The 26,344-nt window shown below is 46.7% G+C and overlaps 2 protein-coding genes across 16 annotated transcripts in view; one reads left to right on the forward strand and one right to left on the reverse strand.

The window, feature by feature from the left end:
- The window catches only part of PPP5C (protein phosphatase 5 catalytic subunit), a 43,644-nt gene that overhangs the window by 11,353 nt on the left and 5,947 nt on the right, over positions 1-26,344 (forward strand). Inside the window, exons 3-6 of the mRNA XM_004061018.4 lie at positions 17,207-17,354; positions 18,046-18,167; positions 25,001-25,066; positions 25,370-25,468. Of these exons, the coding sequence (XP_004061066.1) occupies positions 17,207-17,354; positions 18,046-18,167; positions 25,001-25,066; positions 25,370-25,468 (435 nt within the window). The remainder of the gene's footprint in view (positions 1-17,206; positions 17,355-18,045; positions 18,168-25,000; positions 25,067-25,369; positions 25,469-26,344) is intronic.
- CCDC8 (coiled-coil domain containing 8) overlaps positions 17,349-26,344 on the reverse strand; it is a 49,237-nt gene continuing 40,241 nt past the window's right edge. For 2 of the 15 annotated variants that reach the window (XR_010131995.1, XR_010132002.1), the window contains exons 3-5: positions 25,679-25,810; positions 24,345-24,411; positions 19,150-24,114 (exon numbers count right to left, since the gene is read on the reverse strand). The gene's annotated coding sequence lies outside the window, so the exon portion shown is untranslated. Of the gene's footprint in view, positions 17,769-19,149; positions 25,837-26,344 lie in introns of those variants that run through there. The other 13 variants (XR_008673862.2, XR_010131999.1, XR_010131996.1 and 10 more) reach the window with 10 other exon arrangements.

Consider the following 26,344-nt stretch of genomic DNA (forward strand, 5'->3'; position numbering starts at 1 on the left):
CCCATCGTCTTCAAACACAGTTCCCTCATATCCAAAGAATATACAACTCAAAAGGTACTACTGGCCAGTTTGTTACTAGAACTACATTAGGTCATTAATAATTAGTTCATCATATTATATGATTATGTCTCCCAGGGTGAGACCAGTCAGGTTTGCAGGTTTCTATTCAGTCTTGCCAATTTCCAAAAGCAGGCGTGATCTCAGCAAATATATGGCTTCCCCCTTTCAGGCATTAGGTATAATTGAGATAAGAGACAATGTCACCCTGGTTCTGAGCCTCTTTCAAAGTGTTAATGTAATACTGGAGATTTCTTAATTCATAACTCATTTATTCATTCGTTTACCCTCGTAAATGTTCCTCCGTTTCTTCATTTATACCTGTTGTCCTAAAGGAAGAAACTGAGGCAAAATTAATATAAGTAGAGATTTTATTTGGGCCAAGGTTGAGGACCAGCCTGGGAGCCTCAAGTTATCTCGGGAAGTGCTCCAGAGAACAGATAAGCTCAAGCGTTTAAAGACAAAAGGATAAATCGGGGAGGAGTGATTACAAAGGGTATCTTTCAGGAATTCTCATTGGTTTAGAAAATAACATTGATCAGTAATTGGCTCTGCGTTATTAAATTACAGGGTGTAAGTGATGGCATCCGTGTATGGCATTGTGAGGTTGATGTGTAGCTGTCTCTGGACTCTTACTCTTGAGTCCACAGGGTCAGTGGCTTCGGGGGATGAGTTTTTCTCAAGGTGGGGAGTGGGACATGACTGCTCCCTCATTCCAGTTCCTCTCTAGGCTCAGTCATTTAAAGGGGGTTTGCATTACTCAAGGAAAAGTTTCTTTTCTTTCTCATTTTTCCCTTTTGGTCAAAATCTTTCTTTTTAAAAGCATTGATCAGAGTCTGAGTGTCAGGGTGTCCCTCGTCACTAGGAAGGCTCACTTTAGGACAGGCGTGTTCTGTGTTGGGGAGGGGGAAGGAGATGGTTCAGTGAGGAATTTTCAGTGTGTCCAAAAGCTGAAGTAGGATGGCCTCACAGAGTGGCAAAAAGAAGACCTGAATCAAGTCACTGATTTATACAGCTGCGTCTCCGTGTCCAATCATCTCTAGTCTTCAGAATACCATGATTTTCATTTTCTCGGAAGTAAAACAAGAAGATTAGTAATTTAAATAGTAGAAATATAATGCACATAAGGATTATAATGAAAACAAGAATGTATACGCCAGAATGAAAAAAAAAACCTTTTCCAATTAGGGAGCCAACTAAAAACATGAGGAAAATGAAACCCAGCTTCTGCTTTGGGGACTTACTGTAGCCAAGATAGAATTCAAGATTCAGTACAAACTGTAGGCAAGTAATAAAAACCCAAAAACAGTGGTCATGGCTAGAATCTAAACACAGATGTGCAACTGAAGCATCATTTTTCCTCTCCAGTCTCCCAGTTTTACCAAAGACACTAATAATAGCAAGACCAATTTATTCTCAAAATAAGTTTTAGTGTTATACTTTATTTGCATAAAGTACAGCAAGATTAGTGACTGACCATATAGACTCCTTTTAAGTTGGCTTTCCCGGAAAATGAGGAATTTCGGATTAGACTTTTTTTTTTTTTTTTTTTTTTTTGAGGCGGAGTTTTCCTCTTGTTGCCCAGGCAGGAGTGCAATGACACAATCTCGGCTCACTGCAACTTCTGCCTCCTGGGTTCAAGTGATTTTCCTGCTTCAGCCTCCTGAGTAGCTGGGATTACAGGCACCTGCCACACACCTGGCTAATTTTTGTATTTTTACTGGAGACGGGGTTTCACCACATTGGCCAGGCTGGTCTTGAACTCCTGACCTCAGGTGATCCACCTGCCTCGGCCTCACAGAGTGCTGGGATTACAGGCCTGAGCCACTGCGCCCGGCCTGTAAGATACTTTTTGAGAAGAATTAAAGTAAAACAATAATTGCCTGTGTATGACAGAGGACTTAGAACAGCCATGGTTAAAGACTCAATTGACCAGGAAATTTGGCTGTTTCTGCAGCATACAATTTAACATAATAATCATAATTAATAACTGATAACATATACGAGGACATAGTTTCTTTTTTAGAAATCTGTACAATTTTGGAACATATATTAATGAGACTCATACAAATATAACAAAAAAGATCAGCACCATTTCCTACGTGACAATACTTCCCATATGGTTTTTAACATCCCAGATAAGCCTAATATGTCTCTCTTGGTCTTCTGGGGTCCCTGACATCCAGAAGTTAGTTCAAGGTCAAAAAGACTTAGTTTTAGAATTTGAAATTAGATTTTTCTTTGAAATTAGATTTTTCTTTTTTTTTTTCTTTTTTGGAGACAAAGTCTCACTGTGTTGCCCAGGCTGGAGTGCATTGGCACAATCTTGGCTCACTGCAACCATGGCCTCCTGGGCTCAGTTGATTCTTGTGCCTCAGCCTCCCAAGTAGCTGGGATTACAGGCATGTGCCACCACACCCCGCTAATTTTTTTGTATTTTTTGTAGAGGCAGGGTTTTGCTATGTTGGCCAGGGTGGTCTTGAACTAGCCTCAAGTGATCCGCTTCAGCCTCCCAAAGTGCCAGGATTACACGTGTGAGCCACCACGCCCAGCCCTGAAATTTGGTTTTGTAAACCCTACAAATGCATCAAAGGTTTGAAACACTTAATCAAAATAGGATCACACATCACTGTGAAATAATATAGTCATTCATGTAGCCAAAGTGTTAATTAGAAGATTTCAAAAAGCAAAAACCTTTACTCTTTGGTAGAGAGGAGACTCAGTTTCCCAAATAATCAAAAGACCTAATAAAGACAGCATAAGAGCAACAGAATCTTTCTCTCCCTCTCCCCTTTTTTGTTTTTTCTGTGTTGTTTGTTTGTTTGTTTTTTGGGATTTTTGTTTTGTTTTGTGTTTTGCAATTTACCCAAAAGATAAATGAAAAAAAAAAAAATTTTTTTTTTTTTTGAAACGGAGTCTCACTCTGTCGCCCAGGCTGGAGTGCAGTGGTGCAATCTCGGCTCACTGCAAGCTCCGCCTCCTGGATTCACCCCATTCTCCTGCCTCAGCCTCCCAAGTAGCTGTGACTACAGGTGCCTGCTACCACGCCCAGCGTATTTTTTGTATTTTTATGAGAGATGGGGTTTCACTGTGTTAGCCAGGATGGTCTCAATCTCTTGACCTCGTGATCCGCCCGCCTCGGCCTCCCAAAGTGCTGGGATTACAGGCGTGAGCCACTGCGCCCGGCCGAAAAATCTTTTATTATCTTTACTAATACTACACCAGCCAGGCATGGTGGCTCACGCCTGTAATCCCAGCACTTTGGGAGACTGAGGCAGGCGGATCATGAGGTCAAGAGATCGAGACTATCCCGACCAACATGGTGAAACCCTGTCTCTACTAAAAACTTAAAAAAAAAAAAAAAAAATTAGCCGGGCTTGGTGGCATGTGCCTGTAGTCCCAGCTACTCGGGAGGCTGAGACAGGAAAATCACTTGAATCCGGGAGGTGGAGGCTGCAGTGAGGCAAGATCGTGCCATTGCACTCTAGCCTGGCGACAGAGCCAGACTCCGTCTCAAAAAAAAAAAAAAAAAAAAAAATACTATACCAAAATCTTGTTCAAAAGAGAAAAACAAATTCTTCCTTTGTATCAATGTATTATTTATGGTAAAGCTAATTTTAATAAAACCTTATAAACAAATCTATCCAATCTCAATCAGCTTTGACCATACAAAATAAGATTTCCATGAATCTTTTATAACTTATAAATTTTTCCATTCTTTTTTCTCCCTACTTTCCATATCTATTCAGTTTATCTCATTTTTTCTTTCTTTTATTCCTTCGATTTAATACAACCTTTACCTCTAAACTAAGTAAAATTGCTTTTCCTTTAACAAAACCACATCCTCTGTCTTGTGTATAACCTTCCTTACCAAAACCACATCTTAGACGTTCTGTATACAGAATTGTTTCTCTTGGTTATCACATATTAGAATTTTAACTCTTAGTAACCGTAATTCATAGCAAAAACCTAAGAAGTAAGCAATTTTTAACTGTTAGTCATGTAGCAGTAATTTATGGTGCCATCTTTATAATTTTTAGAAATATAGGGTTTCTAATGGAACAATTTTTCAATGGAACAGGACATTTTTCTTAACAGATCTCAGTATCTTTTGTTTCTCTAAAATAAGAAGTCAAAAGCCATATTTAGTAGTTACTGTCTTAGCATCATCTCTTATTTGGAAATGATCTAGATATTCAATGAATATTTGTCATTAATTTAGCTTAGTAAAACCCTAAGGGCATAATTACCAAAAGATTTGAGAAACCTTTTCAAGTAGGCATATTATAAAACATAATTATTATTAAAAGTTCATTTATAAAGTTGATTCTATTTATATGTATTTAATTTATTCATTTTTAGTGATTGTTGGGAAAATTTCGTGAGACAGACAAATCCAACCATCATCTCAAGTTAAATTTTCTATTAACCATTTTTTATTATTTTACGTTAGGCAAGTATCATAGAAGTAAGAACCTTAAAGTTAGATACATACATATTTTGCTGGTAACTCAGAAAACATAGTTTTTATTATTTATTTATTTTTATTTTTATTTTTATTTTTATTTATTTTTTTTTTCAGACGTGGTCTCACTCTGTCGCCCAGGCTGGAGTGCAGTGGCGCAATCTCGGCTCACTGCAAGCTCCGCCGCCCAGGTTCATGCCATTCCCCTGCCTCAGCCTCCTGAGTACCTGGGACTACAGGTGCCCGCCACCACACCCGGCTAATTTTTTGTATTTTTAGTAGAGATGGGGTTTCACTGTGTTAGCCAGGATGGTCTCGATCTCCTGACCTCATGGTCCGCCCGCCTCGGCCTCCCAAAGTGCTGGGATTACAGGCATGAGCCACTGCCCCTGGCCGCCGATATAGTTTTTATTAAAACAACAATTTTAAACTAGTTTTATTTGCCAAAAGATTTACTCAGGTCATGTGAACTTGGAAAATATTTGGGCTTACTTTCTTTATTTTTTTCTTTTTGAGACGGAGTCTCACTCTGTCGCCAGGCTGGAGTGCAGTGGCGCGATCTCGGCTCACTGCAATCTCTGCCTCCCAGGTTCAAGCGATTCTCCTGCCTCAGCCTCCGAGTAGCTGGGATTGCAGGCACGCACCACCACATCCACCTAATTTTTTCATACTTTTAGTAGAGATGGTGTTTCACCATGTTGGCCAGATGGTCTCGATCTCCTGACCTTGTGATCTGCCCCCCTCAGCCTCCCAAAGTGCTGGGATTACAGGCATGAGCCACTGCACCTGGCCTCGGTTTACCTTCTAATTTGTGAGTGCTCGTTTGTCTTTAATTTTGTATCATGTAGATAATATACAAAAACATGTATAGACATATATGTAGACACAACATATAGCACACATGTTGTATACATGTATGTATCGACAAGTTACAGAGATCAAGGAGTTCTATGTAAAAGAGAATAGAGCTTTAGACCTGAGAGGAGCCTGTTTACCCACAATGCTTGGGGCTCCATGAGGATAAACAGAGGTTCCCTCATGTGATACCAAAGGTGGCAAGAGGAAGGAGGGACAGACAGCGGTACATCAAAGAACAGGACTTAGAGGAGCCAGTCAAGGAGATCTTGTTTTCCATAAAGCAATTAAGTTTTACATTATCCTTGGCAAAAATCATGTCAACAAGAAGAAAGAGGGATTGTGTATAGTTAGGAGCAGTTTGAGAAGAGAGGAAATCAGAGAGAACAGAGGCATCAAAAAATATATATATACGTGTGTGTGTGTATGTGTGTGCATACATATGTAGCCAAATATCAGCTTTTAATCAAGTCAGCTTTTGACTATAGAGCTCTTTAAAAACTTTTAATTGGGTTTTAGCCAGGCAGATAGTAAACATTCAGCCAGATGCGGTGGCTCACCCCTGTAATCCCAGTATTTTGGGAGACCGAGGCAGGAAGATCACGTGAGGCCAGAATCCTGGGCAACATGGCAAGACCTCTTCTCTAGTCTCAAAAAAATATTTTTAAAGAGATAGCAAACCTATCTGTTTCTTGGCTTTCCCTTTCTGAAATTCACATCAAGGAGTTTGCTTTGGGAGGTGGGGCATATTTGTTTATTAGAGGTCTAGGGTAATCATTATTTAAAGCTATTTGTCTTTTGTAAATCTTGCAGCAAAGTTCAGCAGACACTTTGAGCATTTAAAGGGTTTTCTGGGGGAGTTTCCTAAAAAAAAAATAATTGTACCTTTCAAATCTCTTATGAGATTGCAGCCAGGACAAACAGGAAGTAGGTCTCCATTCGATTTGTCTGGTTCTAAATCCTGCCTTTTCCAATTGTGTGCACAAATACATTAATTTAGGAATTTCAAGACCCTCATTTGGGCCATTGCACTTTGGGGTATCTCCCGCCGCTGGGTCCATTTACCTAGGTATTTGCAGGATGGCGCTCCATAGGTATTAGACATAAATCCAGCTGGTGTTTCGGGGCTGGGGCGGGGGGGCTGTCCTTTAAGGCAAAGCTCAGTTTCAATGAGCAATTTCCTATAATTTTATTTATTTATTTATTTGAGATGGAGTCTCGCTCTGTCACCCAGCCTGGAGTGCAGTGGCACAGTCTCAGCTCCCTGCAACCTCCGCCTCCTGGGTTCAAGCAACTCTCTTGCCTCGGTCTCCCAAGTAGCTGGGATTACAGGCATGAGCCACCACGCCGAGCTACTTTTTGTGTTTTTAGTGGAAACGGGGTTTCATGATGTTGGCCAGGCAGGTTTTGAACTCCTGACCTCAAGTAATCTGCCCACCTCAGCCTCCCAAAGTGCTGGGATTACAAGCGTGAGCCACCATGCCCAGCTAATGTTTGTGTTTTTAGTAGAGGCGGGGTTTCACGATGTTGGCCAGGCTGGTTTCAAATGCCTGACCTCAAGTGATCCACCTGTCTCGGCCTCCCAAAGTGCTGGGATTACAGGCGTGAGCCACACACCCAGCCTCCTATAATTTTAGAATTTCCTTCTCAAAAGTGACCAAGGCCAGGACAGTATATTGGGTCGAGGTGTGCCGCTCTGTGGGTGTCACTCTTCCAGGTGTCACCAGTGAATCGTGAGGCGTGTTCTTATTTGTCTTGGAATCTCTTATCACCTTGTGGCAGCAGAGTGCTTCAGGTATCAGAGTGACCAGTCCCTTATTCATACCTTTCCAGCTAAGCAAGAGTCCTTACTGGTCTTCTTCCTAATGGGAGGCCCTTTAAGACTCCAACACGTCATGCATGGAAAAACGTCCCCATACCTCTGCAAAGTCTCTGGTTGCCTAAAGAATCCAGTGGGTCAAAGGGGGCAATTTTCTCTTCTCTTTGAGGCAAGATGACTTACCCTCATGCAGCTTAGTCAGAAGCAGCTGCAATTTAAAAAGCATGCTGTCTAATTTCAGCCCAGAAGTGCAGCCACCAGTGCCAGAATGCCAGTACTGTGACCCGGGCCTCCTGCTGTGAAGCAGCAGTGGAGAAGGCAGTTTTCTTTTCTCCCCCCTGAAACTCGAATCCCTTGCTCATAGACAAAGATGGAAACCTTCATTCTAGAAAAAGAGAGATAGAAAGAACCACTCAAATAAAGTCTAGACCTCATCTGACAAGAGAGGGGGTCCAGATTCAGGAGCACTCACCCTTTTGCCCCCAGTGAACCTGTGGAGTTGGAGGAACACAGTGGGTTTGTTCTGGTACTGAGCATCGAGTCCAGGGGCACCCAGTGTCTGAGTGGGTAGCTCTGAACCCTGCTCACAGGGCCAGAAAACATTGACATAACCGAAGAAACTGAGGCAAAATTAACATAGACAGAGTTTATTTGGGCCAGGGTTGAGAGAATTGCAGCCCTGGAAACACTTCAAGTTACCTTGGGAAGAGCACTGGAGAACAAGGGAGAGGCTTGTGGTTTTTGTTTTTTTTTTTAGAGACAGAATCTTACTCTGTCACCCAGGCTAGAGTGCAGTGGCACCATCATTGCTCACTGCAGCCTCAAACTCCTGGGCTCAAGTGATCCTCCCACCTCAGCCTCCCAAGTAGCTGGGACTGCAGGTGCATGCCACCATGCCTGGCTAATTTTTTTCTTTATTGTAGAGATGGGGTCTTGCTTTGTTCCCCAGGCTGATCTCGAACTCCTGGACTTCTGCCTCAGCCTCCCGAATTGCTAGGATCACAGGTGTGAGGCACCATGCCTGGCCTGCTTGAGCTTTTAAAGAAAAAAAGGACAAATGAGAAGAGGGGTGATTATAAAAGGGGTTTTGCAGGAAATATCATTGGTTTACAGAAATAACATTGATTAATAATTGCCCATCCATTGTGGAACTAGAGGGTGTGAGTTACGGTGTCTGTGGTTGGTGGCAGTCTAGAGTCCACGTAGCACGTGGCTTCAGGCGATGAGTACTTCTCTTAAGTGAGAAGTGGGATATGACTGCTGTCCTATTCCAGTGCCTCTCTGGGCCTGATCATTTAAAGGGGCTCACCAGATAACTTTTCTTTCTCATACCCACCCTTTTCGAAGGGGCATTGGAATTGGCCACTGTGCTGGGTCTAGGTTGTAGGCAGCAAACTAATCTAGCACATGCCTCCCCTTAGATCACTTCCATTCAGATAGGGTGTGGTTACATAGGTGCGGGACTAGTGGGCTATTTTTATCAGCAGGCTATATAACTGCATTCACTGTTAGCCCCAGTTTCGCCAGATGGTGTGAAAGCACAACCCACTCCCATCCGGCCCTTGGGAATTCTGACAGAAGGTTTAAAAACATAGTTACGGTTTCTTAGGAATTATCCCTGCTTCCAGCACTGTAGATAGAGCCTTGGTGCTAGGACCATTACATCAGGTAGGAGAAAGAAAGAGAGAAATAAAATTTATAATCACTGTACCAGCGTATTTCTCCCTTGGCTAGAACTGCAGAGTCACACCAACATCTTCCCCAACCCCTCTTCCCCAGATTCTGCATGTAATGTTGCTGCTCGGGGAGTTTGAGAAGACGCTGACAGTTTGAAACAGGGATCAGAAGGTGGCCCACCAGGAGTGAGCTGGAGATGCCCGGTCTCTCTTGGTTTAACGTAGAGGATGGGGAATCAAAGGCTTAGGGAAATTGGAATGCTTGAGTGGATTTGTAACATAAAACCCACTCACCCACACTGGAGGGTCCAGAGAACACACCTTTCACCAATACTTTGAGAAGCAGATTTATGAGGGGGCCCCGGCATCCCTGGTTGCTCCTCTCTGCAAGCTGGACCTTACGGTGGGAACCGCAGTCACTCAGTTGGAAAACTTACATGCAGTGGGAACAATTAGATCCTGGAGAGGCAGGGACCAAGTGTCAGCACTCAGCTGCTGAAGGCAAGATGTCTGTCATGGATGCAGAAGCAAATCCACAATTAGAATAATCTGACTGTTGCGCCCCAGTCAGAATAAGGGCTTATGGGGGCCTGGTGATGAATGGAGTTTTAGCTCAGGTCCGACTCTCAGTGGGTTGAGTGGGTCCCTGGACCCCTCCTGTGGTTATTTCCCCCATTCCAGCTGCACAATTGGAATAAATGTACTCAGCAGCTGGCGGAAAATCCCCACGTTGGTTCCCTAAGCTGTGGAGTAAGGGCCATTATGGTGGGAAAGGCTAAATGGAAGCCATAGAGCTGCCTCTACCTAGGAAAATTGTAAATCAAAACAGCAGCACATCCCTGGAGAGATTGTAGAGATTAGTGCCACCATCAGAGACTTGAAAGCTGCAGGGGTGGAGAGCCTTACCACACCCCCACTTCACTCTCCTGTTTGGCCTATGCAGAAGACGGCTGCATCCTGGAGAATGGCAGGGGATTATTGTAAGCTTCACCAGGTGGTGACCCCAGTTGCAGCTGCTGTACCATGTGGTTTCATTGCTTGAGCAGGTGGACGCACCTCCTGGACCTGCCGTGCAGCTACTCATGTGGCAAGTGTCCTTTCTCCATCCCTGTCCGTAAGACCCACCAGAAGCAGTTTGCTTTCAGTTGGCAAGGCCAGTGCCACACCCTTGCTGCCTGCCTCAGGGACATATCAGTCCTTCAGCCCTGGGTTACAGTTTCCTTCACAGGGATCTTTTCTTTTTAAAAAATTAATGAAATTTTTATTAATTTGTTCCCTTTTTATTTGAATAGCTTTTGGGGTACCCGTGGTTTTAGTGGCATGGATGAACTGTATAACAGGGATGAACTGTATAGTGGCAGAGTCTGAGATCTTAGTGCACCCGTCACCCGAGTACTGTACACTGCACCCAGTACATAGATTTTACCCCTCACCCCTCCCACCCTCCCCCTTCTAGGTCTCCAGTTTCCATTATACCGCTCTGTATGCCTTGCATACCCATAGCTTAGCTTCCACTTACAAGTGAGAACATAGAGTGTTTGACTTTCCATTAGTGAGTTATTTCACTTAGAATAATGGCCTCCAACTCCATCCAAGTCTACAAAAGACATTATTTTGCTCTTGTTTACGGTAAAGTAGTATTCCTTCATGGGGATCTTGATCACCCTTCCCTTCTGCAAGCTATCACACTGGTCCACGACACTGATGGCATTTTGCTAATTGGACCTAGTGAGCATGAAGCAGCTACTCTGTACTTATTGGTAAGACAGTGTGGAGTGAGGCAATTCTCCTAATAAACACCCTCTCATATATATCCACATGCATAGGTACAGTCACGCATTGCTTAACAAGGGGTAGTTTTTGAGAAATGTGTTGTTAGGTGATTTCATTGTGTGAGCATCATAGAGTGTGCTTACACAAACCTAGATGTTACAGCTTACTGCATACACACCTAGGTTATGTGGCATGGCCGAGTGCTCCTAGGCTACACGCCTGTACAGCATGTTACTTTACTGAATGCTGTGGCAACTGTAGCAAAACAGTAAGTATTTGTGCATCTGAACGTAGAAAAGGGATGGTAAAGTCATGGCTCACGCCTGTAACCCCAGCACTTTGGGAGGCCGAGGCGGGTGGATCACGAGGTCAGGAGATCAAGACCATCCTGGCCAACACGGTGAAACACCGTCTCTACTAAATATACAAAAAATTAGCCGGGCGTGGTGGCAGGTGCCTGTAGTCCTAGCCACTCTGGGGGCTGAGGCAGGAGAATGGCGTGAACCCGGGAGGCAGAGCTTGCAGTGAGCGGACATTGCACCACTGCACTCCAGCCTGGGTGACAGGGCGAGACTCTGTCTCAAAAAAAAAAAAAAAAAAAAAAGGCCAGGCATGGTGGCTCACGCCTGTAATCCCAGCATTTTAGGAGTCTGAGGCGGGCAGATCACAAGGTCAGGAGTTCAGGACCAGCCTGGCCAAGATGGTGAAACCCCATCTCTACTAAAAATACAAAAATTAGCCAGGCGTGGTGGCATGCGCCTGTAATCCCAGCTACTCGGGAGGCTGAGGCAGGAGAATTGCTTGAACCCAGGAGGCGGAGGTTACAGTGAGCCGAGATCAAGCCATTGCACTCCAGCCTGGGCAACAGAGCGAGACTCCGTCTGAAAAAAAAAAAAAAAGAGAGATAAAATCTAGTACACCTGTTTAGGGCACTTACCATGAATAGAGCTTGCAGGACTGGAAGTTTCACTGGGTGAGTCAGTGCGTGAGTGGTGAGTGAATGTAAGGCTAGGACAGTAATGTGTATGTCTGTAGGCTTCATAAGCACTGTACACTAGATTATATTAAATTTATTTTTAAAAGTTTTTGGTTCTTCAATAATAAATTAACCTTAGCTTACTGTAACTTACTTTATAAACTTTTTAATTTTTTAAAACTTTCTCACTTTGTTGTAATAACACTTAGCTTAAAACACACATATACACCTGTACAAAAATATTTTCTTTATATCCTTATTCTGTAAGCTTTTTTCTGTTGAAAAAATACTTCTTTTGCTTTTTAAACTTTTTTGTTAAAAACGAAGACACAAACGCAGACATTAGCCTAGGCCTACGCAGGGTCAGGAGATCAGTATCACTGTCTCCCACCTCCACACCGTGTCCCACTGGAAGGTCCTCTGGGGCTGTCACACGCATGGAGCTGTCATCTAGGGTGACAGTGCCTTCTGGATACCCCTGAAGGACCTGCGTGAGGCCCTTGAGAAGGTGTGGTTCTTTTCAGAAAAATGTCCATGGTGGTTCGCTTGGCTTCTTTTTTCGTCATGGATTTGTGTGAGTAATGGCGTTGTGCTGAGACATTCCCATGGCTGTGCTGTCACCAGGCAATAGGACTATTTCAGTGTGTTTATCTTCTGGGACCACACTTGTATATGCGGGCCACTGTTGACTGAACATCATTATACAGCTCATGACTGTGTGTATGTCTCTCTCTTTTTTTTTTTTTGAGACGGGTCTTGCTCTGTCGCCCGTGCTGGAGTGCAGTGGCGGGATCTCGGCTCACTGCAAGCTCCGCCTCCCGGGTTCATACCATTCTCCTGCCTCAGCCTCTCTAGTACCTGGGACTACAGGCGCCCGCCACTGCCTCTGGCTAATTTTTTGTATTTTTAGTAGAGATGGGGTTTCACTATGTTAGCCAGGATGGTCTCGATCTCCTGACCTCATGATCCGCCCACCTTGGCCTCCCAAAGTGCTGGGATTACAGGCGTGAGCCACCACGTCCAGCCTGTGTGTGTGTGTCTCTCTGATTGGTTCTGTCTCTCTGGAGAACCCTGACTCTCATGATGGATCTGTCCCTCACGGGGTCCTTTTCCGGAAGACACCACCTATGTTCTTTCCTGTCTATGCTTGGAACTTGGGTGCAGACCTAGGCCGGATCTGGGGGACTCCCTCTGCGCTCCCTAGCCCTTCCTGGGATCTCCTGATTTTTGTTCTGTGGCTTTGGGTTCCTTATATCAGAGTCCAGCACAGTCAGAAATGCGTGTTGCCTTGCAAGCGGATACTAGTGCCTGTACACCTACAGCATGGATCTGTGAATGTAACAGGAATAGTCACAACCACTATTTCATCCAGCGCTCGCCAGGGCCCAGGTTGTGACCTTCATGCAGTAATAACTCATTTCATCTTCACGGCTACCCTGCGCAGTGGAGACTCTCTTTATCCCTGGTTTATAGGTGAGGAAACCAAGGCCCAGAGGGTAGTTCACTCCACTGAGGTTGCACAGCCAGGAGGTGGCAGCTTTGTCCCAGAGTCAGGCCATAAGCAGGGCAGGCGCAGCGGGTCCGAGTTTCTCGGCACAGCACTCACCCTTAGCTCAGGCACTGCACCTTGGTGGTCTCTCCTCTGACTTATTATACAGAGAATGCTGGGTATGACTTGCCAAACTCATTCACCAGAAACTAACCCACTAGGGTAAAAACCCTCATGTCAGGCTTCAGGCTGTCACTAGCAGCGACATTTCCTGCCCTGGAAACCTGACTTCCCCCAGCTGCCTGCATGCCTCAGGCGGGCATGGCTCCCTTCTGGGCTGCTGCTCATTGTGTGCATGTTGGAGATATTCAGAATGCCCTGTTACACCTTGTACTGTGGGTCTACTCCACGTGGGATCTTGATGCTGCTCTATAATCCCTCACCCTCAGTTTTAAAACCCAAGCAGTTCTGAAGAACAGTTGTTCTGGTAAGTTTGGGCAGCTCGTTCAGTGGCAAAACCTGACCTGAACTACTAAGAAGCTGCTGATGGTCTTGATTACTCTCCAGTGGCGTGTCTGGAGGTTTTGCTGCAGAAATGGCCGTGTGTGTGCTTGTGATTACTAGGTACTGACCTGGACCTGCTGGGAGTGTCCTATGATAGAGCATGTACACCAAATCATGTGGGTTTTTTGTATTGTTTTGTTTTGTTTTGTTTTTGAGACAGAATCTCACTGTGTTACCCAGGCTAGAGTGTGATGGCACAATCATGACTCACCGCAGCCTTACCTGGGCTCAAGCAATCCTCCCACCTCAGCCCCCCAAAGTAGCTGGGACTACAGGCATGCACCACCACACGTGGCTAATTTTTTTTTTTTTTTTTGGTATTTTTTTCTAGAGATAGGGACTCACTATGTTGTCCAGGCTGGTCTTGAACTCCTGAGCTCAAGTGATCCTCCCACCTCAGCCTCCCACAGTGGTGGGATTATAGGTGTGAGCCACCACACCCGGCCATCTACCAAATCACCTTACTAAAATCCAAAAAATTCCCAATCCCCAAATACACGCAGCCCCCAGGGCTTCTTAGGGGATTGTGAACCTGTGTTACCATTTCACCAGCTCCAGACATCATTACCCATGAGTACTCACCGCCGAAGATAATGCTTTTAGAAAGAACTTGTTTACTTAGCACTGTGGATTCACCTGCAGTTGTAAGAAGTAATACAGAAATCCCATTTTCCCTAAAGGTATATCTGGCATAACTACATAAATATCACAGTCAGAATACTGACCTTCATACAATCCAAATGCCACTTTAAAAAAAAAAAAAGTTCAGTGTGAAGTTCTGACCCGGTGGGCCTTCAGGAGCTGAGTCCCTTCCGGTCTGGACTGAATGACCTTCCTCAGGAGCAGGAGCCCAGCAGGGCATCTTCACTGTCCCAGCTAGACCTTGCGTGTCTCAGCAGCTACAGTAGCAGCAGGCCTTGGGATGAGCACTTGCCTGCTGCTGCCTGGCATTAAGTTCTCACGACAATCCTCCAGGGGGTGCTGGCACCACCCCTACTTTCTAGAAACTGAGGGAGGCTTGAGATGTGAGGCCGCCTGTCCTGCCAGGCCTGGATTCAGACCCAGGAGGCCTAGTCCCAGAGCCCAGGCTCATAACCACTGCCCCACGCTGCCTCCCTGGAGGGCATTCAGTGTGCCCCAGGGACGAGAGGCCCAGGCAGGGAGGGGAGGTGGCGGAAGGGGAGCCCGTCCCAGCGTGCATGGCGGAAATCAGGAGCCTGGGCTTTGGCGCAGTTTCGCCTGGGAGAGAAGGGAATCCTGGCTTCCTGGGTGGGTGACTTCACCTCCCCCGGCCTTGGTTTTCTTGTCTGTCAGATGAGGATTGTGAAAACACTGCCATGTAGAGGTGCATGGAGGATAAATGAGCAAGTGAATTGCTTACACAATATTAGGCACATAGTAAGTGCTCTAGAAGGGAGCTGTGTATTATTACTGTTGCTGCTGCCACTGTTGGTATTCCCACTCCCTTTCTCCTCCCTGCACTGTCATTGTTTGCCTTCATCTGCCTTCCCAGCCCGCCCACCCCTGGAGAACAGGAGACTGGCGGGGAGGAAATGCTCAGTCACTCATTCATTTCTTTGGAGACAGGGGGGAAGGGAAATTCATTGACTGCTGCACGCACAGCTATGGCTGAGCCTCAGCCCTGCCGTCACAGGGCCACCTTCCAGTGGGGTGGACAGACCGGTTCCCAGCAGGGCTCACGGCTGGAACAAGGGAGCCCAGGGGCCTTTGGGAGCCCAGAGAGGGTGCCTGACCCAGCCTCTGGGGCTTCCTAGAGGAGGGATCAGTGGGGCTGAGACCTGGAGGAGGAGCTGGAGGTGCAAATGAGGTGCTCTGGGCAGAGGCAGCCTGCACAAAGGCCTGTAGCCAGCATGCTGGGGACATGAGTGGTCTGGCTAGGAGGTATAGAGGGGTGGGAGGAGCCGCATGGGCCAGGCCACATGCTGGTTTGGATGCCAGCCGGGTGTGGGCACATAACCACTCCCCATTGGGAAGGATGCCAGGGGCTGCCTGGCACTGTCTTCCTCCCCTGCCTTACACCCACCCACAGCCCAGGTGGAGCTGCCTGGCAGGGTGCCCTGGGCCTGCCCAGACAGGGAGGAGGCCGTGGCCTGCTGGGCCTGGGCTCTTCTCACCCCGCTTGGCGCACACACCTGTTTCCAGCATAGATGAGCCTCACCCCCTGCTTCTGTCACACCAACCTGCAGGGGTCAGTGGGTGTCTCTGTGGAGGTTTCTGAGTCACGCTGCCAGGCTTTCCACCAGAGGCCACCCCTGCTCCTTGAGGGCCGGCCCTGGGACCTCCCAGTCTGTCCTCTGGCACAGGAGATACGGGGGTCCGCTCCTGGGGAGGCTAAGGATGGTGGGCAGGTCAGACGGGGGTCTACGTGACTAAACAGGTGAAGTCACTTGCCCAAAGTCACATGGCAAGTAAGTAGCAGAGCCAGGATCTGAATCCAGCCCCCAAATCCAGTCTGCTTTTCAGGTTAGAAGATCAGAGTTTGCAGGAATCGGGGTAAATAAGGTTGGGGGGATAGGGCTCCTTTCACTGGGAACTTGCTATGTCCCAAAGCTGAACGCCCCATGCCTATCGTGTATGATCTGGTCATTAGCGCAGCAGCCCCAGAAGGGGGACCGTGAAGAGCAGTGGGCGCCCACGTGGAGTTTCCTTTCACCTGGCACCACTGTGCAGGGTTCACAAGCATTCACCCATGCAGCTCTCCCAGTGGCCCTCTTGAGGGAGATATGGTTCTCAGTCCCACCTCAGAGAGAAACTGAGCCACAGAGAGGCAGACTCACCTGCCTGAGGTCACCCAGCTCATGACTTGCAGAGCTGGGATTTGAACCCGGTCTCAGGGATCTGTGACCCTCAGTTCCTCTCTTCAGTGGACAAAACAGAGAAATCTTTTGTCCCGGGCCTCACCAGAGCGTGAGGGAGGGAAGTGACAGCACTCGGTGCTGCTGCCCGCCTGCCCCTGCTGCATGCCGGGCCCCCTGTGTTACTTATTCCTTCCCACAGCCCTGGCAGGGGAGCCCTGTGTCACCTCCCTGTTAGAGATTAGGTAACCTGGGCTCGGGGAGTCCATGTCGTCCAGCAAGTCATTGGCCCTTTGCGTGAGTCTGGGCTGTTCTGTGACCGTAGACCCAGCTGGGCCCTTCCTCTCATGCTCCACCACCTTGGTAGTCACGATAGTAGCATCAGGACCTGTGCTTGGGATGCTGCTCACCCCACAGGGATTCTCACAGGGCACCCGAAGCTGAGCCCGCAGTCCTTAGACAGGCAGTTGTTTGATTTTAGCGCACTCATAGCTAAGATTGATGAAGTGCACCCGTGCGGGCAGCTTTGCTGTGCCCAGTTTTGGGGTGCAGAAACCAAGGCTCGGCAGTTAAACACGTCTAGGGTCGCACCATCAGCACCTGGCGTCCAGGCGGTCTGACTTCCACTTTCATGGAACCCAGGGCTGGGCAGCCTGGGGGCAACCGCTGTGCCCCCACCTCAGCCTCAGTGTGCACGCCCCTTCCCTCCCACCCAGGTGGTCAAGGTGAAGCCCCACGACAAGGATGCCAAAATGAAATACCAGGAGTGCAACAAGATCGTGAAGCAGAAGGCCTTTGAGCGGGCCATCGCGGGCGACGAGCACAAGCGCTCCGTGGTGGACTCGCTGGACATTGAGAGCATGAGTGAGTCAGGCCTGGATGCTCCACGCTCCAGCCCAGAACATTCCACATGGGTCTTCTCCATTCCCTGGGGGTGGGGTTGGGCTCAGGGGTGGCCCCTTGTTCTGTCCCCAGGCTGCTGTCTGTCGCTCCTCTGCCTGTGCTCCAGGGCGCTCCATCCGCAGTCCAAAGCTGGGCCTCACGCTTCCCAGTGAGCGAGATTGGAGAGCCATGGACCCCCTGCCATTTCACGGGCCCTTCCTCCGGGTAGTAGCACAGTCCCCACAGGCTGTGTCTGATTCACCTCTAGGTGCTGAGAAGGTCCAGCCATTCATCCCACAGATGATTATTGAGCATCTCCTATGTGCCCGGCACTGTCCTAGGCACTAGGGGTACAGCTATGAACAAAACCCTTCCTGTCCACATGGAGCCGATATTCTAGGAGGGAGATAAGATGATGAACAAGTCATGAAATGAATAGTGCTAAGTGCCATAAAACTGAATAGAGTAAAGGGGGGTGGGTGAAGGAAGACAGGGAGGTCAGGAAGAGGCCTCTGGGCCAGACCTGACCCAGGAGGGGACTCTTCACTCACTCTGTCCCTCTCTAGACCTGTGTGTCCAGACCCAAGTTTGCCCCATCCCTGGGAGCGAGACCCCCTTCTCCCTCACAGTGGCTGTGGTCACTGACTCTCGTGTCCCCTTGTTCACACCCTAGCCATTGAGGATGAGTACAGCGGACCCAAGCTTGAAGACGGCAAAGTGACAATCAGTTTCATGAAGGAGCTCATGCAGTGGTACAAGGACCAGAAGAAACTGCACCGGAAATGTGCCTACCAGGTAATGCATCTGTCAGGTACCGGGCACCCGGGAACCCTGGGATGGCACCACAGCACTGCCAGCCGCGGGCACTGAGCAAAACGACAGGAGAAGGGCAGCCATGACAGCCAACACCAAACAGGAGTCGTGTGCCGGACACTGTCCCGAGGGCTTACCACATGATCTCATCTTGTCCCACAGCAGTTTGGGGAGGTGGCAGGCAGTGCCATTTTACAGATGCAGGGACAAAGGGCCAGAGAGGTCAGGTGACTGGCCCAGGGTGAAAGGTGAAGAAGCAGTAGAGTCTGTTGCTTTGAGTTCTCATCCCAGGCTCTTGGGCGTCTGTGGCTGCTGGTTGTTGCAGGTTGTTTGGGACCTGATGGTTGCTCCTAGTCCTGAGACCACCCTCTCCCCGACCCAGGAGGGCAGCTGGCCACAGGGTGTTAACTGGTTGAGTGAGACTCAGGCTCTGGTATCCCATCTGGACAAGGCCCCCTGCCCTGACCTCTCAGGGCTACAGGGACCTTACCATAGTTTTGGGGAACTGCTGAGATCCACCACCTCCTGGGTTGGTTATGAGGATTCGGGACTTCTTGTGAGTCAGGTTGACAGGCAGGTGACTCTTACAGGAGTGTGCAGGCAATATGGGAAGCCGCCATTTGATAGGTCCTAGAGAGCCAAGTGGCCTGGGTTCAAATCTCTACCTTCCCACATACTAGCTGTGTGCCTGTGGGCAGATGGCTTCACCTCTCTGTGCCTTGATTTCCTCCTCTGTACAGTGGAGATAATCATACCGTCTCCACCAAGGGCTGTTGTAAGGAGTAACTGCGTGTAATCCACATCAGTGCTTCGAATAGTGCCTAGGACATGGTTAGTGCTCTGTATGGGTTAGCTGTTGATGATCACGTTGTTAAAGATGAAACAGGAGGAGGAATGTCCACATTCCTGGTTGTTTTTAATTGAAGTATAATTAATGCACAATAAAATACACAAATCTGAAGTGTCCTGTTAGATGAGTTTTTAGAGTTTTATGTGCCCACTGCCCAAACAAGTTACAGAACATTTCCATCAACCAGAAAGCTCCCTTTGACCCCTTTCTAGTCAGCCCTCACTCCCATCCCAGCGGCAACCACTGATCTGATTTTTCACCACTGTAAATTAATTCTGCCTGGTTTTGAATTTCATGTCAATGTCGTATGGGCTTACAGCGTTTAGTGTCTCTTCTTTCATGTGGCACAATGTGTGTGGGATTCATACATGGATGTTGTGTATATCGGTAGCTCAAGTCCTCCATTGTCTGAACAGCCCATGACTTGTTTATGCAGTCTTCTTTTGAGAGACATTTGGGTTATTTCTACTTTGTAGCTTTTATAAGTATAAGCTGCTATGAACTTCTTGGACAAGTCTTTTTGTGAACATGTTTTCATTGTTTATGTTGAATTTCTCTATTGATTGTCTTTTGTTTCATTGATTTTTCATTCATTATTCTCTATGCATGCTTGAGGTTTAATTTGCTTTCTTCTGGCTTCTGAAGATGGACATTAATGCTCTTAATTTTACATCTTTTCTTCTACACAAAGCATTTAAAACTAAATTTCCTTCCAGGCAGTAAGTTAGCTGCGTCCCATGAATTTTAATATGTCGTATTTTCATTATCATTGAGTTAGAATTGTTTTCTAATTTTCTTTATGGTTTCTGATTTTATCCATAGGTTATTGAGAAGGGTATTGTTTAACTCCCAAATATTTGGGGACTTCTAGATGTTACTGTTACTGATTTCTAATTTGGTCAGACAACACACTCTGGATGATTCCATTGGGGCTATTTTTAGATCTGTCTTGGCAAACATGCAGTATGTACTGGAAAATAGTGTGTATTTTGCAGTCGTTAGTCATAGGGCTCTATAAATGTCAATTAGTTCAAGATGGTTGAGACTGCTGTTAAAAATCTTTTATAGCCTATTTTTTTCTAATTGCTCAATCATTTATTGAGGGGGGCTGTTAAAAGCTCCGACTATACTTGTAGATTTGCCTATTTCTCCCTATAATTCTCAGTTTTTTGCTTCCTGTATTTGGAAATTTTTATTAGGCACACATTTAGAATTGTTATGCTTTCTTGATGAATTGACTCATTATAATGAAGTGACTTCAGTACTTTTTGGCTTGAAATCCCTGTTTTCTATTAAAATAGTTAAACCAGATTTTTACAGTTAATATTTGCATGCTATAACTTTTCTACCATTTTGTATTTAACACATTGGTATCTTTATATTTAAAATGTTTTTCTTATAAACAGCATATACTTGGGTCTTGCCTTTTTATCCAGTTGGACAATCTTTACCTTTTTTTTTTTGAGGTGGAATTTCGCTCTTGTTGCCCAGGTTGGAGTGCAATGGTGTGATCTTGGCTCACTGCAACTTCTGCCTCCTGGATTCAAGCAATTCTCCTGCCTCAGCCTCCAGAGTAGCTAGGATTACAGGCACACGCCACTATACCCAACTAATTTTTGTTTTGTTTTTTGAGACGGAGTCTCATTCTGTCACCAGGGTAGAGTGCAGTGGCGCAATCTCAGCTCACTGCAACCTCTGTGTCCCAGGTTCAAGTGATTCTCCTGCCTCAGCCTCCCGAGTAGCTGGGACTACAGGTGTGCGCCACCATGCCCGGCTAACTTCTGTATTTTTAGTAGAGATGGGATTGTACCATGTTGGCCAGGATGGTCTCGATCTCTTGACCTCGTAATCCACCTGCCTCAGCCTCCCAAAGTGCTGGAATTACAGGCATGAGCCACCATGCCTGGCCTAATTTTTGTATTTTTAATAGAGACAGGGTTTCACCATGTTGGTCAAGTTGGTCTCAAACTCCTGACCTCAGATAATCCACCCACCTCAGCCTCCTAAAGTGCTGGAATTACAGGTGTCAGCCACCATTCCCAGCCAATCTTTACCTTTTAATTGGAGTGTTTAGTTCATTTATGTTTAACTATCAGCAATCATATGATTGCATTTCAGTCTACTGTCTAGATATCTCTTTTCTATATGTCCCATTTGTTTTTTTTTCCCCTTGTTTCTCCTTCTTTGACTTTCTTTGTGTGAATCAGGAATCTTTTAGCATTTCATCTGTTTTATTGAATTTTTTGTTATACTTTTGAATGTGTGTGGCGAGGGGTGGAGTGTTACATGGTTGCTCTAGAGCAGCCCTTCTCAGCTGAGGCTCTATAGAAAGAATTAAGCCCTAACTCCCTTAGGCATCCATTATATCTGCAGTGAATTAACTCCTCTCCTGTGAATCTGTGTGCTCTTCTTGGGAGAACTGAGCAGATATCACTGAAAATATTTTTTGTGGGGCTTAATCATTTCCCGGAACCCTGGATGAAAAAAGCTGCTCCAAAGATTACAATGTGTAACTTTAACTTGTCCTATTCTACTTTCAAATAATAATATGATACTTAATGGACAATATACGAATCTTATGGCCTGGGGCAGTGGCTCATGCCTGTAATCCCAGCAGTTTCAGAGGCCGAGGCAGGTGAATCACTTGGGGTCAGGAGTTCCAGACTAGCCTGGTCAACATGGCAAAAACCCCATCTCTACAACTCTGTCTCTACTAAAAATACAAAAATTAGCCAGGCGTGGTGGCACACACTTTTAATCCCAGCTGCTCAAGAGGCTGAGGCAGAAGAATCACTTGAACCCAGGAGGTGGAGGTTGCAGTGAGCCAAGGTCGTGCCACTGCACTCCAGCCTGGGCAACAGAGTGAGACTCCATCTCGAAAAAAAAAAAAGAATCTTACAATATTGTGATTGCTTTTATTTTCTCCCAGCCTTTGTGCTCTTGTCATGCTTATGCATCTGCCTATAAATACATTGTTGTCATTTCCTTAAATAGACACTAGTCTTCTAAAGAAATACACGTATGAATACATGGAAAATGTCTTTTATATTTACCCTTTCTCTTACTCCTTGTTTCTTCTTCCATATGTGAGTTTCTATCTGGTATCATGCCCCTTCTGCCTGAGTACTTTTAGCATTTCTTACAGTGCACGTCTGCTGTAGACTAATTCTCTCAGCTTTGGTCTGCCTGAAAATGTTTTTATTTTGTCTTCATTTTTAGGGGTGTCTTTGCTGGATGTAGAGTTCTAGGTTGACATTGTTTCTTTCAGTGCTTTAAATGTGTTTTTTTCCCATTGCCTTTTGACCTCCATTGTTTCTGTGAGAACTCAGCAATCATTCATATCTTTGTTCTATATAGTCTCTTGTTTTCTTCACTGGTTTTAAGATTTTATCTTTGGTTTTTAGTAGTTTGACTATGATGGGCTTTGATGTGCTTTTTTTGAGTCTGTGGGTTAATATCTTTCATTGGTTTTGGAAAGTTCTTAGCCATTATTTCTTATATTTCTTCCCATTTCTGCTCTCCTCTCCGTCTGGAAAGCTAACAACATGCTCTTTGATACTATTTGATACTATTCCTTAGATCTTAATGACCTGAATTTTTTTAATTCTTTTCACGATTTTTCCTCTATGTATTTCAGTTCAGATAATTTCAGTTGTCCTTATGTTCACTGATTCTTTGTAACTGCCGTTAAGCCCAACAAATGAATTATTTATTTCTTACATTGTATTTTTTATTGGTAGCATTTTCATTTAGTTGTGTTTTTTTTAATAGACTTTTCATCTCTGTGTCTCATATGTTCATGCATGTTGTCCACCTTTTCCACGAAGTCCTTTCACACATTTACCATGGTTATCTTAAAGTCTCTGTCTGATAGTTCCATCATCTGGTTCATCTCTGAGTCTGCTCTGTTACCAGTTCTTCATGTGTTTTACAGTTTTATTGTATGCCAGCTATTTTGTATAAAAGAACATTAGAGACTGAGGTAAATAAAGTTTTTCCTCAGAAAATGGCACACTTAGGCTGGGCACCGTGGCTCAGGCCTGTAATCCTAGCACTTTGGGAGGCCAAGGTAGGCAGATCGCTTGAGCCCAGTAGTTCAAGACCAGCCTGGGCAACTTGGAGAAACCCCACCTCTACAAAAAAAAATACAAAAATTAGCCAGGCATGGTGGTTGGCACCTATAGTCCTAGCTACTTGGGAGGCTGAGTGGGGAGGATCACCTGAGCCTGGGAGGTTGAGGCTGCAGTGAACTGTGATCGAGCCATTGCACTCCACCCTGGGTGACAGAGTGAGACCCTGTCTTAAAACAAATAAACAAATAAGAAAATGGCACACATTTCTCCTGTAGAGCCACAAGAGGGAGGGGCTGTGTGAACCTCATCTGTAGTTTAGGGGCAGCTTTTATTGGAGTTTCTTTACCACCGGCTTTAAATGTGTTCAGAGTAGAATTAGGACTTTCCCTTCAGCACAGCTTGGGATCTTAGCCCTGGCAGAATTCCAGGGATGTCTTTATGTTTTAAAGTCGCCAGCTTTTGGAACTGTGGGAGGCCTCTGGTATTCAGCCCTGCCGCCAGACTGTGGGGCCACTGGGGTGCTCTCCGCTCTCCAGTCTCGCCCCCACTTCTGTACCTCAGGAGGTTTCTCTGCACCTCACTCCCTCGCGCCCAACCTTCCATGAAGCCCGTGTGAGGGAGTTGGCAGGGGGCAGAGGCGGGCTGTGCTGGGGCTCCCTGGAGTCCTCATCTGTCACGCCAATCCCCACACGGTCATGAACTTCCACTCATTTCCCCTCACGCAGGGCATCCCACCCTGCTGCCTCGCACCAGGATGAAAGCTGTGGGCTCCTTCACCAAGGAAGGGCTCGTCCTGTCTGCATTTTGATTAATTTAGGTCCCTTTGCATTGCCAGCTCTCAGACGGCTTTACATTTGATTTTGTTGCTTGTTTGGCTTGTTTTCATCTTTAGGGCGAGACAGTCTTTTGTAACTTTTCTACCTTCTGACTAGAAGTGGATGCCGCCTGCATTTTCTTAACACCTTTTTCCCCAGCTTATTTTGGAAATCGTCAAACCTACAGAGAGCTGAAAGAACAGTACAGTTAACATCTGTCCACCCTTCACACAGATTCACCACTTGTGAACATTTTAATGCGTTAACTTTATGTGTCTGTCTACTTATTTATGCATTTGTATATGTATACTTTTTTCTTTTTTTTCCACTAACCCATTTGAGAGTAAGTTGCAGCCATCATAACTTGGATCTCCCAAAAACAAAGACGTCCTCTTGTGTGACCACAGTTGAATTGTCCTACCTTAGAAATTCATCATTGATGTGATAATACTGACTAAGGTAGACAGTCCACAGGCCATCCGGAAAATCTGGAAACATTGACAAATATGCATGTCATTGTCAAGGTCATCTCCAATCTGTGAAAAATAAATCATCTGCATTTCTAGACATCTATTAGTATTTTAATTCTCCCCAGCTCTCCCCAAAACATCCTTTTTAGCTGCTTTTAAAAAATTCAGCGTCCGTTGAAAGCACCAGTGTTGCCTATGACCTGCCTTTTTACCTCTTTTTACCTAGAAAGTCTCACTTCTTTTTTGGGAGACTCTTTTATGACAGTGACATTGCGCTGTGTCCAGGCCAGTTCTTTTATAAAATGTTCTACGATCTGGATTCATGCATGTATTTCCACATGATGCTGAGTATTTTAAGATAATTCAAGAATCAGGTTTTCGTATGAAACAATCGCAATGCTCCAGCACTGCACAGGCCACAGAAGCCTGCGGCTGCCTCCGGCCCCGCCTGCTCCCGCTCCCCCAGGCCTGCCCTGCCCTTTTTCTTCTCTCCCTGCTTCTCCCTCGCCCTCAGCCCAGCAGCGTCTCATGGGCAGTCCAGGCTTTCGGGTCCGGGTTGGGCAGCAGCCCCTGCAGCCGGTCCCACTGAGTCTGCCCTACCTTCCAGATTCTGGTACAGGTCAAAGAGGTCCTCTCCAAGCTGAGCACGCTCGTGGAAACCACACTCAAAGAGGTGCGCGTTGTGGGGCAGTGCGGGGAGGGCCAGCGGGGGTGGGCTCTCTGGCTGGGGAGGGGCCACAGAGCTCAGGAACTCACGGATCCACCTCCCTCTCTCCCTCACACCCCACCCCTGTGCCTTTCCTCCTGAATATCCCATTTCTCTCCTGGCCTCTTGGTCTTCGTTTGTGTTCCCTGCTTGTGTCTCTTGCATGATTCTTCTTGGTCTACTGTGAACTCTTACCCTTCCCCTCATCTCTGCCCCCTCCCCACGTCTCTCTCTGGGCCCCTCCCTCTCCGGTGGCCTCTTTTCTTTCAGACAGAGAAGATTACAGTATGCGGGGACACCCATGGCCAGTTCTATGACCTCCTCAACATATTCGAGCTCAACGGTTTACCCTCGGAGACCAACCCCTATGTATCCTTCTCAGCAGAGCCACCCTCTCCCCACCTCCACCCCCAGCCGCAGCCTCAGGTCTGCATAGAGTGGGAGGAGCCCCTGCCAGGAAAAGACGTGACCTTGGAAAGGAGAGGCCTGGCCATGCTGGGGCACCAAGGTGTGGGTGGAGCTGCAGGCTGGCCATGCACCCCAGGCTCCAGGCTCGGACAGGCCTGGGCCAGCACCCACCTGCTGTGTGACCTGAGCTGGTAGCTCAGTCTCTCTGGGTCTTGGCTTGTCTTCGTCTGCCTCAGGATCGCATTTGAATGGCACCTGGCACTGGCCACACTTGGGTTCCATCCTGGCTTTGCCACTTCGCAGCTGTGTGACCGAAGCAGGTTACTTCACTGCTTGGTGTCACAGTTTCCCCATTTGCAAAGAGGGATAATAATATGTGCAACCTTGTTACTCAGCAGTTACTGAGAGGACAGGTTAAGAACAGGGCCTGGCCCACACCTGATGCTATCTAAGTATTTCCCGTATTATGGTATCTGCTTGATGAATGGCCACTTGTAGGGCCACTAGGCCTATGCATTGTTGAGTGGGAGGGCCCGTGTCCCATCTCCCCCATGGCTCCAGGCCTCTCTGAGGAGAGCTGAAGGAGGTAGACTGACTAGTCCCTGCACCTCCCCGCCACTGGCTTTCCGGGAGACAGGAGGCAGGGTCCTCAGTGCCATACTACTGAGGCTCAGCGGCCAAGCTCTGGCTGGAGCCACAGTGAGGAAAGGATTAGAAACCCAGATCCCTTGAGCCCTGCCAAGTCCTCACTCCTTGGGAGGTGCTGACAGGAGGCTTGAGGCCAGGCAGGAGCAGCCCATCTAGCCCATCTTCTGCCACCACCCCCAACCCCACCAC

Source organism: Gorilla gorilla, chromosome 20, assembly GCF_029281585.2.
Source record: "Gorilla gorilla gorilla isolate KB3781 chromosome 20, NHGRI_mGorGor1-v2.1_pri, whole genome shotgun sequence".
Lineage (NCBI taxonomy): Eukaryota > Metazoa > Chordata > Mammalia > Primates > Hominidae > Gorilla > Gorilla gorilla.